The 17,943-nt window shown below is 42.9% G+C and overlaps 1 protein-coding gene across 2 annotated transcripts in view; it reads right to left on the bottom strand.

Annotated features, from left to right (window-relative positions):
- NEMF (nuclear export mediator factor) overlaps positions 1-17,943 on the bottom strand; it is a 453,826-nt gene that overhangs the window by 57,052 nt on the left and 378,831 nt on the right. For both annotated transcript variants that reach the window (XM_085627010.1, XM_085627011.1), the window contains exons 24-25: positions 14,902-14,944; positions 14,692-14,741 (exon numbers count right to left, since the gene is read on the bottom strand). In XM_085627010.1, the coding sequence (XP_085483136.1) occupies positions 14,692-14,741; positions 14,902-14,944 (93 nt within the window). The remainder of the gene's footprint in view (positions 1-14,691; positions 14,742-14,901; positions 14,945-17,943) is intronic.

Here is a 17,943-nt window from a genome sequence, read left to right as displayed (position 1 = left end):
GATCTGCTTGTGATTCATTACTGCAGAACCTTCTGTAGATCTTATGACCCCTCTGAAGTTCAGCATCAAGCACTGTTCAGGTCTTGATTTATGATGTAGTGCTTGTGTCATCTATTTAATGGTTTTATTCAGCATCCATGCACTGAAGTGTGTAGGCACATTATAACAATTCAAGCACACCTGAGCAACTACATTGTGATAGGAGAAACTACAGGACAAACGGCAACACTGTAACAATGAGGAAAATAAAGTTAACTGCTGATTTGAGCAATACATAGAAGAAAATAAGGGAGGTGACGAAGTAAGTGAGAGGGAAAAGGTGGAGGAATAAGTAAAGGACAGCAACGTAGGAGTGCAGAAGATTGTACATCGGTACAAGTGCAAGGTAAAACAGAGGACAGAGCCAGGAGGATTAACCAATCTAAGTCCAGCTACAGAGTGTAAAACAGAATAGCAGCATAGACACTAGTGAGTGGAAAGGAAGATTGAGTTGTTAGGGCTTTTGAGTTAGGTTTAGTATGAAGAGGTAGGTCTTTAGGTGTCTGAATGACAGCAGGATAGATTTCGGCCTGAGGTCAGTTGAAAGAGAGTACCAACAAAGTATTATAGCTCCTAAGAAGGACTGAAGCTAGGTGTGTGGTTTGTTTAATCTTGGTCAAGGTAAAGAGGTGGTCTGGTTTTTTAGGTGAATTGCTTTGTATGCTATGCATCCCAGTTTAAGAGACGGCTTACACAAAGGAACAAGTGTAATGCGTTTAAACAGCACCAACAGCACCAACACAATTGAAGAAGAAATCATCAAGACACTCAAGAAATCCAACACCAATTTTTTAAAATAGATTGTATTTTTATGTATTTTTACACATCACAACAAAAGGATTCACCAGAGGGTTCCGGAGATACAGAATTTACAAGGATTAGTAAATCAAGTCATTTCACTCAACCTCAAACAAGCATTGCCAAATTCAACAAATTTAAAACTTTGAAACTTTTTTACCAAAAAGTTGGGCTAGTTGAAATGCGGTCACTTAGAGTCACATTAGGTGACTAACTCCAGTAGGGAGCCAGTCAGGGGGACCGGTAAGGTCCTCAAAAACAGTTACCTGCACATAAGAAGCAGGCTCCAGGTAGTTCCAGGCACTTTATCCCCTTTGCAATGAATTCTTATGGGTAAGTGGTCCTGATGCAAGGGATGAAGGATGCTGAAAATACTCAAGGATGCTGTGGATGTGATGAGGTTGGCAAGGGTCTTCATTTTTTTTTCTTTAAATATCTTTATTGGTGTTTTCTGTTTTTGGACATGACTATCATCACAACAGTATACAAAATATTCAGATGTTTAGAACATAAATGTAAAAATCACAAACATAAAATAGCTTTGCCTAGTACAACAGCATATAGATGTCATCATTGCGCTATTCTCAATTACAAATTCTTACATCTTGCGAGTATGTGTTATGGGGTTTCTGCGTGCCATTGCCCACATTTTTGCTACATCATGTAGTACAAATTACAGTCATCGTTGTCTGCAACTTATGTATTACACAGTCGAACTGGACTGTTATGGCAGGAGCTTATTGTTATACATCATGTACGTGTGAATCTTGCCTATTGGGCCTGTTCATCAGTTCACTGCGAGGGGAAAGATAGGCTTGGCATGAAGGTAGGACGCAGGTGGTGGACACTGGAGAGTACCAATAAGACATATATTCTAAAATACACAACCTAAACTGAAACTTATGATATATAAAAAGAAACATATCTGCCATCTGTAAAATTGTAAACAAAATCAATGGGTACAAAGTGTGGCAAGGGTCTTCATGCGGATACTCCTCGGTCCACGAAGATGATGAGGTGATCCTGGTCACAGAATTGACGTCCATCAAAGTTGCAAGCTGCACCGCAGTGACTTTCACAGGCTCAGCAAACTCTGGTGCAACTGAGTGTTGGGTCCAGATCCCTGCTGCTGCACAGCGGCGCTTGGTGGTGGTCTGACGATTCTGGTCTACCAACTTGCTCCAGCAGACTTCTCAGCTGTTGTGGGCCTGTGTGCTGCGGACAGGAGGTTAGCCCACTGATCCATGGAGTCTCTGTACTTCGGCTGGGCTCCGGAGATGACTTCTCAATGAGCAGGACACAGCAGGCACAGTCCCTCTTATTTGCTAGACATTAGGTTAAGCAGGTGAAGTCCACACTGGAGCAGCCTCTCTTTGCCCATTCCGTGGTTCAGCAGGGTAGTCCTTCTTCCAGTACAGTCGAGATCTGGGTGCCCTATTTATGGTCAGGAAGTGCACTCAGGATAGGCAGAGTCAATAGCCAAATGGCTACTAGGTCTCCTTCATCCTGTTGACAACTTGCAGGGAAGTGTGTCATCTGGCTATTCCAGGATGAACCATTCAGCTCACTCCCAACATTGCAGAACCCCTCTCTCTGCATCCAGAGCTTCCTAGCCCAACCTTTCCTGGTAGTTATTAGCACATCTCCCCAGGATGGTATAATGCTGTCTCGGGGACAGGCTCTTTGTGCAACTGTGGAGGGTACAGACGATTGAAAGCAACAAAGTGGCAACTTTGCAAAAACATGCTTTATTAATTTTGACTTGGAAATCAAGCCAGGCTTAATTTAGCAAGTTGTCCGATATCTTGGAGTGACAACTTTGGTGGTCACACCATTCAGGAGTTAGCACAGGTGAGGGGGCAGGGTGTAACCCTGTACTCGACAATGGGGTGACCAAGTCTTTCCACAGTAAAAACAACAGTTTTGCGTTTTTACTGCCAGAACATGTAAACTACATGCAATGCCCACGAAATATGCTGCACACTGCCTTGGGCTCTATAGGCCTGCCTTAGGGGTGACTTACACATATTGCAGAGGGAGGTCTGGCTTTGCCATTGCTTTAAATGGTATAGTGGGGCTAACAGTTTAAAACTACTCATACAGTCTGTAGTGGTGGACTGATAGACTTGTTTTACCTGTTTCACACCCAGGGTGGCACAACCAGTGTGCCTCTATAACTGACATGCCTTGAGTACTAGGTACTAGAGACTCACAGATAAGTTAGCCTATGCTAATTGGGTATAGCCATTGTAACATACAGGTAATGGGGCCAGGGTACTGACACTGAGGTCTGGTTGGCAGGCTTCAGTGCACTCTCAGAGTCGAAAAACCAGTGGTACTGGTAAAAAAATACTGGGGTTGACCATACAAAAGAGACATTTCCTCACACCATATCCAACTTTGAAGCAAGATTGATGAGCAGTGAGGAAATTTCCAGGGTTGATGTAGTCAATTGTTTATTCGAGGACAACTCTGCTTCCAGTTTTCACCATTTGGAAGTAAAAGTCTGTTTTTGACAGGTTGAGGAAGTTGCTGGTCCAATTGCCCTTGTGGAAGGAACGCTGAAATGGGAAGATGAAGTGATCTTGTCTCTCCGATATGTGAAATGCAGAGGACAATAAGCTTATGAAAAGAACTACAGTCTGTGGAGAAAGCTCTATACTCTTCTTCCACCTCTAGAAGAGATTCTGAGAAAAACTTTGAAGAAGTTCAGAGCGCATATTTTCAGCGCAGAACTAAGACTTGGTGCCTAATACCAAGCAGAAACAACCTACTGAATTTCCTCCACAGGCCTGGAGTACAAAAAGTGGAATACTGCTCTACCAGATTCCAACTAGTCTGGAGTTACTGGATTTTCATGGTGCAGGAACACCAGGCATGGTTTTACTGCCTGGAAAATTGGGCCGGTAAAATCAGCGGCAGCCTGGCACTAACCCCAGCTCATCCTCCTCCTACAGAATGTGGGAAGCATGCAACAATCCCCCCTGCAAGCCGATAGCCAATTGACAACCTCTCCACCCTCGCATTCACATTTATCACATGCTAACAGCAGGTGCTAAATGGGAGAGTTCGTATACATGGCATTGGGAATATCATGCATAACTTCACCCTGAAAAAATGGGTCTGCATGGTTATTCTCCATTCCATGAGGATTAAACTGAAATTGCATTGTACTCGTGTGGTTTTTCTAGGTGTGGAGTTTGCAACCCGCCAGTACAGTGCAACTTGTAATCATGCCCATAGTAGGCACAGTATGGTGGTGGAATATGAGCCCTGAATTCTACTTGTATTATATATTTCATACAGGAACTGGAGGGTTCTCAATTACCACCAATAAGGGCCTTTCCCCAGAAAAAGTGTACAAACCATTACTAATTGAAGAGTGAACACAGACGTTGGCTATGAGCAACTAGGAAACCAGCGTGAGGACTCTTCATTGGATGCAACAAGCATCCAGGCCAAGCTCATGAGAACTACAATACACTCAAAGAAGAAAATAACACACCAGGATCTCTCTCTGCCACTAACAATTCAGGGTTAGTATACACAAAGCCCTACCAGTTCCCCAACCAAGAGGCAAGACCCCCTATTAAAATGATAAAGTGACACCACTCCCAGAATTCGTGATACAGGGGATTCAGGATTTTCCAGGTTTGATATTCCCACTTCCTGCTGAGTTTTCCTGCTTGGAGTATGGCATAGCTTGAGGAATTAGTGTTTGGGGCACTGATTCAAACTTGTTTTGTCTGTGTTCAAGCATTTATACCCCTTAATAAGGCTTTCACTGGTTAAATGAAAAGGAGGGTAACATTACAGCAGGTTTTACCCACTAATTTGTTACAGCCCCCTTTGGGTGGACACTAATGTTTTGGCTCACATCAGGAATACAGTGGTACTGTTAAGACTATTCAGAAGACACAAGGTTATTTACTGAGACATTGCTCCTCTACCTATTTTATAGTTGCCTAACATATAACACTTCGTCTAACCTAAGCCAATCACTTAGCTTACACCCTACATGCGATATTTTTCATTCACTGTGCCCTGAACACAGTACGGTCATATAATTTTCTTATTATCAGCTTATGCCTAGTTCATTGTTATTGTTATGTGAAAAGTGTTTGGATGCCGGTTGCTGCAGGCCCTTGCTACAAGGCACAGGTAGTAAGTACTGTCTTTCTTTTCTACTGCTGTGTAATGTGAAGCTTGTGATCTTGCAGCCTTTTCACACCTTGGAGGTTGGTTTGGCAAAATATCAAACGGTGGGTGGGATAAGGGAGACTAGACTCACATTTGTCAGATTAGCTGCGACCAGATGAGGTCGGAGCAGGTGCAATATATATAACGTGCTACGGCTTTCACTTCTCTATTACCTTGCAAGCAAGGTCCTTGCACTATGTTTAAGTCATATCATAAAGCGAGGTTTCAACATTACAGCTTGCAATAAATGAACTGCTTTATTTGACTAAGCTAGGCATGCACTGAGATTACTTTTAAAACCAAAAATATTAAAAAAGAACAATGCTGGCCAAGCCGAAATGTCAGATTGCAGATTTACTTTTTTTTGAGGCTGTAAGTAAATGGTAAGAGTTCTGAAACTAAATGCAGTGAGACCACCAATTCAAGTAATTTACAGCAAGGGTAGTATAGAGTGGCATCTTTCAGACAGTTAATGCTTCCAGATGATGCTGTAAGTCACACAACCCTACAAACCTTTCGACTGTCAAAGCAGGTACTCGGAGGAAACCACATGCATTAGTGCCCGGCGGTGCGATTTACTGTCACAGAGGGTAACAGTGCTGAGGGCAGAAATGTCTATAGAATGTGTAACCCTCCATTTCACAAATATTCCCACTAAGGGGTGGACTGGGAACATTAAAAGTTCTTCCAAGTGATGACAAAAGAAGATATTAATGATCAATGAAGGAAGCAGAGTATCAATTGAAGATTGGTATTGTCAGGCGGGTAACTGCTTCTAAAAAACATTCCTTTTTCATTTTTTTAATTGTAGAACGTTGAAACAGTTAGATGGACCCTTGAATCTCCAAATAAAATATTAGTTCATAAATAAAATAAAACTTGTTGCTGACCAAATAAACCTGATATAGGCTCAGCTTGGGTTTAAGGGTCCAAGCAATAATGATGTACAAATGAATGAAGTGACTGCCATCGAGCTGGCATGCAGAAGCTCTGGATTGGACCTCTAGTTAGCACAGCAGTTCCTGTACAACTGATGGAGGGGTGTGCATTGGGGACTTTTAGCAAAGGTTTCCAGTCTTCCTTGAATCACACGTCTGTACATATTGCCTGGTTTGTGACAGCTAAATCCTTGGACATTCTATTGTAGCTGACAAATAATTGCTGCAACACAAGCAAAGCACCATGGTGAACCTCGTGCACCCAACAATTCTGACATACACTGCGCTATTAAAGACATTCAACCAACCACGGACAAAAAACATGGTAGGCGTTGTTATGTGGCTTGCACGTGAGAGATGGAGGAAGCCGTGAGCTGGGGCCTGAGGTGCCCTGTTCTTCTTGTGAGGGTAAGGACCTGTGCGAGGGGCCTGCCCTGCTCCTCGCCACCTCTGATCTGCCTGATTGTCGACCTTCCAGCTCTGATTGTAGCTGAGGAAGCCTGCGCAGTGCTCTGAGAGCTGGTGCACTCCGATGAGTCTAGTACACTTCACCAGGGTACTGCTGCTTTGGGATATCTAAAGTTTGCCGTACAGACGACAGATCTTCCTATGCCCCCCAAAAAGAAATCAACATGTGGAAGCCTCTTAGCGTACTTGGGTCAGTCTCTGCGTCACCTAACTGGTGTAGGGATTCCATCATGTCCCACTCTGCCAGCGACCAAGCCGCAATGTCCTTGATGAAAGCAGACCTATTAGAAAGCCTTTATAGTATCAAAACAGAATGACATGACGGACTCCGCCATGATTTTGACAGCTGGCTGGAAAATCTCTGCTTCGACCTTGAGGCGAAATTACAGGACCTCCTTTCGGGCATCGACTCAGTGGGCAAAAGGATAATGGAGGCAGAATTTAGATTTGATGGTCTGGAAGCAAATAACTCCTTCATGATGACAAGAAGTGGCACATTGGAGGCACAACTGAAGGGGGCACAAACTAGGGGACTTGGAGAACAGTTTGATACAAGAGGACTTGAGGCTTCAGGGCTTCAGCGAGGAGATCTTGGATGTTGAACTGAATGCCTTTGTCGTAGGCATGATAGCCTACCTACTTGATGGCTATCACCCGAAGGTCCGCATCGACAGGGTGCATAGGACGGACCCCAACAAACACTGACAGTCCCAAAAATAGATTCCTAGGGGTGTTTTGGTAAAATTCCACTACTATTCAGGAAAGGAGGAAGTTCTACAAATAGCAAGGACCTTAGGAACTATCAGCTTCCAGGACAACACCTTCCAGGATGTCGTGCAGGTTACCCTTCAGCGCCGGGCCAACTTTAAAGCTGTCACTACAAAGCTCTTTGAGGATGGGGTCAGGTATAGATGGACTTACCCTTTAGGCATCTCCTTTGAATTGGGGGGGGGGGACAACAGCATGTGGTCACTGAAGTTGCACAGGCAGTTTGCCTACTGGGCCTTCCTCTCCCAGAAGCTGATGCGGAATTTCCAAGACACAAGCAGACAAATAAGCAACTTACCTTCAGTAATTGCTTAACTGGTAGAGACTCTATCTACCCCCAGATCCCTTACCTTAGTATTATCCCCAGGCGTAAGACTGGATCCAGAAATTCCTCATGAGCAGTACCCTGCACGTGCGTAAGTGGCACAGTTCGGCTCAGCATGGCAGCGTCGGAGAACACTGAACACTGGTGTGGAAAACCAGGGCCCTGAAAGAGGGAAAACCCTGACCCTAGAAATCTGTTCGCAGAGCAGGGAGGATGGATTGGCCGGTAATGAATCTGCAGCTAGACAGAGTCTCTACAGATAAGGCGGTACCGAAGGTAAGTGACTTGTTCATCTGATAGAGATTTCTAGCCGCAGATTCCTTACCTCAGAATAGATACCCAAGCAATACTCCCGGAGGTGGGTCTGCAAAACGGTTTCACAATAAAAAGTCCTGCAGAACCGAACAAGCAAAGTGCCTGTCCCGACAGACCTAACTGTCCAGGCAAATAACGCGTGTGTAGAGAAGCCCACATTGCTGCCTGGCAGATGTTCAGGACTGGAACATCGCATGCTACCGCAGTAGTCGCAGCCTTAGCTCTGGTGGAATGAGCACGCAAGCCCTCAGGAAGTTGCTTCTTGGCCAATGCATAGCAGATCTTAATGCAGATCACGATTCATAAGGAGATGGTCAGTTTCTGCATGGCCTTCCCTTTCTTTGCTCCAACATACCTGTAGAAGAGTTGGTCTCCCACCCGGAACTCTTTTGTGCGGTCAAAGAAGAACTACAATGATCTTTTTGGGTCCAGTCGGTGGAGTCGCTCCTCCTCCTCAGATGGATGTGGCAGAGCGTAAAAGGTAGGCAGGGTGATGGACTGGCCTACATCAAAGAGAGTGACAGACTTTTGGCAGGAAGTAAACTCTAGTGCGAAGAATCAGCTTGTCTGGGAAGATGTTTACATAAGGAGGCTTACATGACAACGCCTGAAGCTCACTGACCCTCCAGGTAGATGTTATTGTCAAGATGGAAGGCCGTCTTGATAGCAAGGAGCCTACGATGACAGTTGTGTTATGGCTCAAAAGGAGTGCAGATCAGAAAAGTGATCACTAGATTAAAGTCCCACTGAGGCATAATAAAGGGTGAAGGTTGAAACAGGCTGAAACAGCTGCTGAACAGCTGACCAGGAGGGTCAGGAGAGGGAACACCATAGAGAGAACTTGCCCTTGTGTATATAGAGGGTACAGGTCAGCGATCTAGTTCTTTTACTGTAACGCCTACTTATGGCACCCCTCCGCGTCTGGACACTGCCAAGGGCCAGGAACCCAGTCCATATGTCACCAGAAGCCCACCTGCACATTAAATACAATGCTAAAGAGCTATTACTTTGGACGCACACAGTTGCTCCCCATTGTGCTCATGTATTCTCGCCAGTTAACCTAATTGACAAGGAGACTGTCTGTCCTTACTGCCAGATCAGGGTAAGCACAGGGAATACTGACAAAAATGTACCAGTGGCTAGGCCTGTTAAGAAGGCCCTGTGGAAAATGGGACTTATTAATAGTCAATCTCTACCAGCACACATGACAGAAACTAGGCTACTAGTTGAGGATGAGGAGCTTGACATACTATTTGTTACAGAGACCTGGCTGAAAGCGTTCTCCACACCTGACCTAGTCCAAGCTCTCCCTCCAGGATATACAATCAGAAGACAAGATAGGGTGGAAAAGATAGGAGTGGGGTGGCAGTCATATACAAAAATGATTATTGTTGTATGACAACACCCCTAACCATCACCAATTGTGATACAACACAATTGAATATTAAACTATCCCCCAATGTCACCTTCTCAGGCACACTCCTTTCTAGACCCCCCTGGTTCCTGTAACACCTTCCTAGAGGATTTCCCTGAAATGGTAGCAACAACTGTAGCCAGTAAAGCATCTAAAACCATACTTGGGGATTTTAATCTACATTTAGATGAACTTGATAACACCTCTTCGAATAGATTTACTCAAGATATGGAAGCCATGCAACTCAGACAACTTGTAAGTTCTGGCAAGCATGAAGAAAGGGCACTTACTAGATGCAATCTTCTCCAATGAACCAAATCTAAGAGTAGGGACTCCCTTTGGGAGTTCCATGGTCGGATCACCATTTCATACGATTCACCTTAGATAACCCCCACTCACCACCCACATGCAGTAAACCCTTCAAGGCTGGTAGTAACTAGCCATGAACTATACCAGATGCATTGTCAGCACCCTGGAAGCCCAGGCCCGAGCCTGACAGAGAACCCACAGGACGCAGATAAGATATAGGCCGACTGGGTCAACCGAGTAGCAGAACAGTGCTCTTAGAAAGTCAGGCCAAGAACTCACCCAGCCAGGAAAAAGGCAGCTTGGTTTAACGCAAACCTAATCTTGATGAAAGAAATTGGAAAAAAAACAAAAGACAATGGAGGAAAAACTATGACCCCACCATCAAGAGTCAATATAAACTGCGCATTAGACAATACAACAATGAGATGATACAACCCCAAGCTAGGTATTTAGAGGACAAAATCAATTCAGCTCACAACTCCTCAAGAGAACTATTTAAAGTGGTGCGCTCTCTAACTTCCACTGATCAGGAGACGACCCACCAACCTTCCTCCAAAGAGAGATGCGACGAGCTCGTGAGCTTCTTAAAAAATAAGGTGGAAAAGATATATAAATCCCTACAAGGGAACACCGACCCAAACAACACTGCTGGTCAATCAAGTACCGGTGTGGGCTTGGGAACGGAAACAGGGTCAAGTTTAGATCATTTTACAGGGCTACGTAAGGAAGCCATGACCTCGATCCTGCAGAACATTAAATCCGGCTCCCGCCAAGACCCGGTTCCGCCACATTTCCTATTGCAGGGAGGTAAAGCTACAATGACTACAACAGCTGCACTTCTTTCGCTCTCTCTCACACAAGGGATCATCCTCAAAACCAAGAAAGACGCCATAGTTCGACCACTGTTGAAGGAACCTCATCTAGATCCTTCAAAGCTGGGGAATTATCGACCAATCTCACTTCTTCCTCTGTTAGGTAAAATAGCTGAAAAACATGTCAATCAGACCCTGTCCCAACTTTTGGAAGAAAATGGGGTGCTGCACCACACACAAATGGGTTTCAGACCACAACATAGTGCAGAGTCAGCCCTGCTGGTGGTCTAGGTGTTACATTCTATACAGGTACCATAATAAAGGTCCAGGTAACTTCGTTACCCTTCACCTATATTCTTCCCTACATTATACTTATAACGGTTTACAGGGACTGACCTTTTACCTAGATATGACACTGCATTCAGAACGCAGGATTTCCCTAGTTCGAAATCTCATACATTATGTATGAGGATTCTTGGAACCACAGCTGGACTACCACCTTCTGTATAATATCTAAGTATAAAGTTCATGCCCAACGTCATCCTTAGGCCGACACAGTAATATAACGAGGTAGGATCCCTGGGGAGACCTATGAGTATATATACATCACATCTTGCTAAGTTAGAAGGAGAAGACCAGGATTTCCCGGCCGACACACTGATCAGAGACGCTGAGGCTCCTGCATGCAGACACTCTAGCTCGCAGTGGTCTAAAACATCCCTTGCGGGGTGTCCAACCCGAGACCAGGACGGAGTACCACAGTCTTTCACTTCAGGTAATGGGGTTGACTTCATCCTAGAGGGACTCTTGGCTTAACACCTACACACATGCTAGGTACACTTCGGTACATCTAATTAGGGAGGCATCGTAGGAGTATGCATCTTTTTATTTTCATGTATTTTATATACTTGTATGTATTCATGATTACTGCAAGATGGCAGACCTATACCATCCATTTACTTTCATAGTACTGCTAACCATTTATATCTTTTACTGTCTAACAGTTGTTGCAGCTAATCTATTTTACACTAGAATAACAACTGTTCAATAAATACTTATTGAAAACGCCCTGCCCGTTTATTCTGTGCATCTCTCTAAGACCGACTAAGTAAGCACGAGTGACTGAGCGAAAAGTAGTATATTGTTTCCACGATACTGAGAAATCAGGGTTGTCATGTTCGATGGTTGCCAAGAACTATTCTCTCCTAAAATTTGATTCTAGTGGCACTGTGAGCTAGTTGGTACAAAAGGCCAACATACCCGGTGGAGGTGTTCAGAATCAGTCCGACACCAACTCTACAGTGTATGCTGTACGAATGTGCAGATCCTGTATAGGTTTGTATAGCAACTACACGACAATGGAGGAACTCAAGGGAATCCAGGGGTGTGTTGATGCAATCCTGCTTCTTGATATTAGTGCAGCTTTTGCCACGATTGATCACAACACTATGATCCTCAGGCTAAAGGAAGCGGGTATCTCAGAGACTGTACTAAAATGGCTGTCCTCATTCCTAGCAGATAGACTCTTCCAGATAATGGAGGGCGAGCACCTCTCAGATACCCTACAAATATATTGCGGAGTCCCACAGGGATCCGCACTGAGCCCCACATTATTTAATCTATATATGCAACCTCTGGCAAAGATAGTGCAAGAATTTGGGTGATCTATTGTATCATACGCAGATGATACCCAGCTGATACTACCAGTGACCGAGGGCCCACAATCCAAGCACACCAAACTGGCCCCCTGCATGGTAAAAGTAGCAGAATGGATGAACAAATGCAGCCTAAAGCTGAATAAAGAAAAAACAGAACTTATGTTCCAGGTAAATAAGGCGGTCCCTAGAAACATCATCTGCTGGCCTCCAGAACTAGAAGAACCCCCTGTCCCAAAAAATGCTGTAAAAAATCTGGGAATATGGTTAGACCTCAGTCAACAAGCCAAGAAATTGTCAGCCACTTGTTTTGGAATACTTTGCATGATCCGGAAGATCCTGCCTCTTATCCCTGAACAAACCGGGAGAACTGTGGTTCAGGCCATGGTGATATCACGGATGGACTACGGTAACTCCCTCTATCTTGGCTCCCCAAATATGTAGTTAGCAGATTACAGCTGGTCCAGAATGCCGCGGCCAGGATACTACTAGGCATCCCCAGACAAAATTCTGCGAAAGCCGTGCTGGAAATACTGCACTGGCTACCGATCCAAGCCAGGATCAAATTTAAATCACTCTGTATTGCCCACAGAGCCACGAACAGCAAAGGCCCGGCCTTAACAAGAAAGCTTGTAGCTCCTTATGTTCCGGGTAGATCTCGAAGATCCTCATCAGATCTGTTCATGAAAAGGACAAGAATAAAGAGATCTATATGGGGAGGTAGATCTTTTTCACATCTGGCTCCTAGTCTTTGGAACTCCCTACCTAAAGAAATGCGACTGCTGACAGATGAACGGGCATTTAGGAAAAAACTAAAAAGATGGCTCTTTCCATGATAACTTCTGCGCCCGACTGCACTTTCCCCTCAGTGCTGGGAAGCCTTTGGGCAGCCATGCGCTTTATAAATCCATAAACATGCAGACGACATACTGTTGTATTTAGTACCGCCCAGAACTTCGATAAATAGAGTATTACATTTATTCTACAATTTTGGGAAATACTCGGGTTATACAAGTAACTGGAAAAAGTCAATAATCCACATGTTGAGAGGGGAATTCCCGCCCCCCCCTACCCAGGGGATATGAGGTGGCAAGGACCGAGGAGGGTTTCCGATACCTAGGCATATACATTTCCAACGACTCGGTGCGATTTTACAATCAAAATCTTCTGCCACCATTTCAGCACCTGAAAGGCGGTGTGCTACATTGGCGGGCCCTTCCGCTGTCATTATTGGGACGTGCTGCCCCCATTTAAAATGATATCACTCCCACGCTTCTTATATATGTTGCACAACACACCATATACAGTCCCTACCTCTGATTTTAAAGCCATAGAAAGCGAACAAAGAGAATTCCTATGGGTGGGGAAGCCAGCACGCATACCTACCCAAAAGCTGGTGAGGAAGCGGAATTATGGAGGGATAGGACTCCCTGACATTCCGAAATATTATTGGGCAGCACAACTGATGGCTATCAATCAATGCATATATAGCATATATGATGATCCCGGATATAGAATAGACAAATGAGTCTTGTTTGAGGGAACTATGATAAGGCACTCTATACTACACCAGCACGTTTGCAACTCGCGCCCCTACCAAACATACAGTACAACTATGGCATGCAGTAAATAAGAGCCTGGAATACGGAACGACTGGGAACCTTAAGAAAAGTCAAGGGATTCGATAGTTGAGACTTAATTGGCATCTCTCGGGTGGGAGACCTGTGGTCACAAGGAGGAGTACTCTCCTTTGCCCAACTACAACAGGAGTATGACCTAGCAGCCACAGAGATGTTTAAATATATAAAAGACAAAAAATGGCTCTGCACTAAAATTCTGCAGTAAAGTACGTATTAATGGAAATATGTTTCCAGAGTTGAAAGACAAAAGTTATTTTTTTCAGTATGTGATACTAAACGTAAATGTCAACCATTAAATGCAATTAACATCAGCATGGTGCCTCACAAATACAACAAATTGCCAGTCAAAATACTGGAAAAAATGTTCTCCTTTTATTCTTTATTCTTTTATTCAAGTTTTCTTTCATAAAAACACAGCACAGATTTGATAGGCGACGTAGCGCGTTTCGTCCCACACGGGGAAGACAGAAAAGACAGTATATGAAAGTTGGGGCTGTCCGACGAAATGGGAACAAATATGGGGCAGGTAGAAATTCATATAGAGGAGGCATTTGCACGGCTCAGTTCTTCCGTCAGGTGCAGTGAACTATGGTTTAGAGTAGAATAGGAAAGGTACAAATAGCAACACAACACATGATGTGGTAAATGTGATGGTTATTGAATATGTGAATAATCTCGGTATATTGCCAGCTGAAATACTTCTCTAAAGTGATTTCTCTTGTCATCAATAAAAAGAGTTTAAAAATAAAATCCATATTTTCTATTTCTCACTTGAGAGCAGGTCAACACTCATCTCCTAGTTACTGTAGGCAATGGGCAATATAGTACAGTGTAGAGTAACCAGAGTAACCTTACTAAATAGGCGATTCCAACTGAGATGCCTTGAGATAAACCACTACAGCATATCGTCAAATCGGAAGGATATTATAGAGTTTTTCACAATGGCCAGAGGAATAAGATTCACAAAATACAGAATACCTAACATCAATAACAATGTTGCATTTTCTTACCTTCTCTCCTTCACCGACAAATATCGCCTTCCAGTTGACTTACTATCACTCTAATAAAGAAAAACAATAGTTAAAATTCAAAGAATAGAATAATATTTCAGCATACACCCTAGCCCTAGAGTGGTGAATTCCATAAAGTGTGCTACACAAATTCTCTCATCCATTCTTTCATTTGATTTAATTTGACTATAAACTGTCTTGAAATCTTACCTCAGTAGTGGGTGTCTCCTCCTTAATTGTTTTCTGTATTGATCTATGAAGAAAAGAAGTATAAATGCTAATGTTCAGAATATAGTACTAAGGATAATGAGGTACCCATTAAAAGTTATGATTATACAAATATTACTAATCAATTAAGACTGATTTCTTTTTTATTAAATATTGAACGATGAAAGCTGGAACTAGTCTTGACAAGACTGGACTCTTTATCTTCATGTCTGCATCAATTATACAGAAACTAGCTAAATCAGTGTATCATTCTTGTTTGGCCCAGCATATGCAGAGCCTTTCATTAAAAAAAAAAAAAACATTCCTAACAGTACCAAACTATCTCAATGTCTGGTGTAACATATTCCACTCAGTCAACAGGGTCAAACAGAGAAACTGGGCATAAGTTAAAGTGTCAGATATTGGCCATTCGCCTACATCTGTAAATTCATACCGGGTCCACGCCCAGGTGCGGATTAAATGCTCTTAGATTGTTTCATCTTTACTTCTCAAAATTTCTAGTGGCCCTGCAATCGGCTAAGGCTTCTCCCACAATATCAAATAATTGTATGAATGCTGCGTGCCTACAGCCAATGCTCTCAGTCTAATCTCCTATACATTAAACAGCAGCACAGGAATTAGGGGGTCTTGATCAAAGACCATATAGGGCTACAAGGAAAATAGGGTTAGGATTCACTTACATAGAGCTCCACACCCAATTCTTTGTCAGCAAGGCACATAACTATATTGTTTCTTTGGGAAGAACTATGGACTCAATGTCTTAGTTCATCTCCTTTGAAATGGTGTCAGGTAAATTCTATGGTCATTTGGGTGTGTTATTTTAAGAGCCAATGATTCGTCTGCATAGCCTAGTGGGGCATGCACACACACTTCCCATCCAGCAAAAGGCATGCAATGTTTGAACTGATAGTATGATGGCATAACAATCACATCAATGATTACACACAGCTCTCAGTAGACAGACTAGCTATTTTTTTAAGACAAAACATTGCTAGGCTAAAGCTTCGAAGCTCATAAAATTTCACCCTAACCCCTCTTGAACAGCATACTGTTACACTCATCTTTAAGCAAACTTCAGGTGATGTTTATGGATCATATTATCGTGGCCAAATCAAACATTTCCGTGCCTGCTTTGCATATGGATTTTGATACTGAATCGAGCAAACAATGCCGTAAGGCAGCTATTTCATATTAAACACCATCAAATGAAAATCAAAACAAGGTGATTCCTTAATTAAGAACCTAAATGGAAACCATTGGTGTCTGTCTTAAGTTAAAACAAATTCAAGAGGAAGCTTCAGCAGCCTATTGTTGCAAATGTATTTATCTCTTGGTGCATCAAGCCTGACGGCATAGATTTATATACATTAATCACCTAATAAATGGGCAGACTTGTCCTGCCTTTGTGTAGCATCATTTATACTCTAATAAGAAGGGCACTTAAGTATTATTTTCAGACTACAACTATGGAAAAAGTACACTTGCACATATCCAGGTGTGACATATTAACATGTTACTTGGAACTCGTCTTCTAATATTTGTCGATAATAACCCTGTGGCAGTCCTCTTGAGTATAAAGAGATGTATTGTTATATAAAACATAATGAATATAATGACAAATAATATCAATACAAATGTTACTGTATAAAAATGAAATTTCTCAGAAATTGAACAGTAAATAAAGGTTTAATTTCTTTTAGGTACTAAGCTGACCAGTTCTCTTTGGAAAAGTAGTTGATAAATAGGTGAGATCGTACTGAGATTTCTTCAATGTAATATTTGCGTGCTGCATGTAAACTCTAATTCAAATATGTTAGCCAATGAGATGTCATAAAAATGACTTCCTCCCTTTTATGGTTCAAGACATTTTCTTCTTTAATCTAAATTGGCTGATTCAGCATCAAGATCAATAGTTTTTCTTTTGAGCCAGTAAAACCATGAGATCTTAAAATTTAAAACACAATGCTGACAATAAAGTTTAATTTGAACACTATTTCATTATTATAGCCTGGCCATTTTGCTATATAAAATACCTTTACACTCACACTGAAGAATTGAATGGAATCTACAAAAGAAAAACACATTTTCTGGTCATCCTTATTAGATAATCTATGAAACCAGGGTTTCCAGACTTTGTAGGGTAATAGTTTGTAGGGTAAGTACAGTACTTAGTTTTTGTGGTTGATTGCCTAATGAGGGGAACCTGGTGGTCAGTTGAACTCATGTCTTGCTACAGATTTCATAGCAGTACTTGTGCTCCTTTTCACATTCAGTTCCAGTGCAAAACACAGTTCCTCAGTGCCTCTAACATGCTTTACTTTACAACAAGGGCCGGTTTTATCAGTGGTGGACGAACCCAACGTTGTGTGGTACGATCACTGTAAGACAGTGTTTGGGAACCCACTAGGTAAGTTAAAAGACCCCTCACACACCAACCTGGTTGGTGTCATGCTTCATCATTGGGGTCCCAACCGGGTGGCCGAATGCCCCCCGGTTGTGCTACGACGCCTGGCTACAGCGGAGCTGGTGTGTTGCAAGAGTGTGATATCGTGAAGATTAAAAATATCTCTGAGAGTCCTTGCCGTTGGGAATTTATTGCTGGCGGCTCAGGATATAATAAAAACAAGGTATGTGATGCAACTACGAAAGAAATTATTATCTAATAGTTGTTAGTGTTGTAGGTCTACATGTTTCAGCCCTCATGGAGATGTATGGAGCTTTCGTCAGGACCAGTGAGAGGAGTGAGTGGCAAAGTGAAAAGTACCACGTGATAAGTGAAAAAATTAAAAAGGTTGATTACCTACACACTCACTAAGGTGTGTGGACCCGGTGTCTGCGAACTTGCGGACACCGCAGCGAAAAAGACCTGTGGGAGGAAAAAGACAGCACAAGAACATGTATAAAACTGACACATGGGTGCCGAATATTTCAGCAACTACAAAATACAATCTTAAGGGGCTCTGATGGAACAAACCTATCTGTAAGGGGATCGTACCTGTGGCAACACACAAATTGTGATAGTGT

Source organism: Triturus cristatus, chromosome 9 (genome assembly GCF_964204655.1).
Source record: "Triturus cristatus chromosome 9, aTriCri1.1, whole genome shotgun sequence".
In the NCBI taxonomy this organism is placed as follows: Eukaryota; Metazoa; Chordata; class Amphibia; order Caudata; family Salamandridae; genus Triturus; species Triturus cristatus.
Note: the sequence above shows the minus strand (reverse complement) of the source record. Positions and strands in the feature narration are given on the sequence as shown.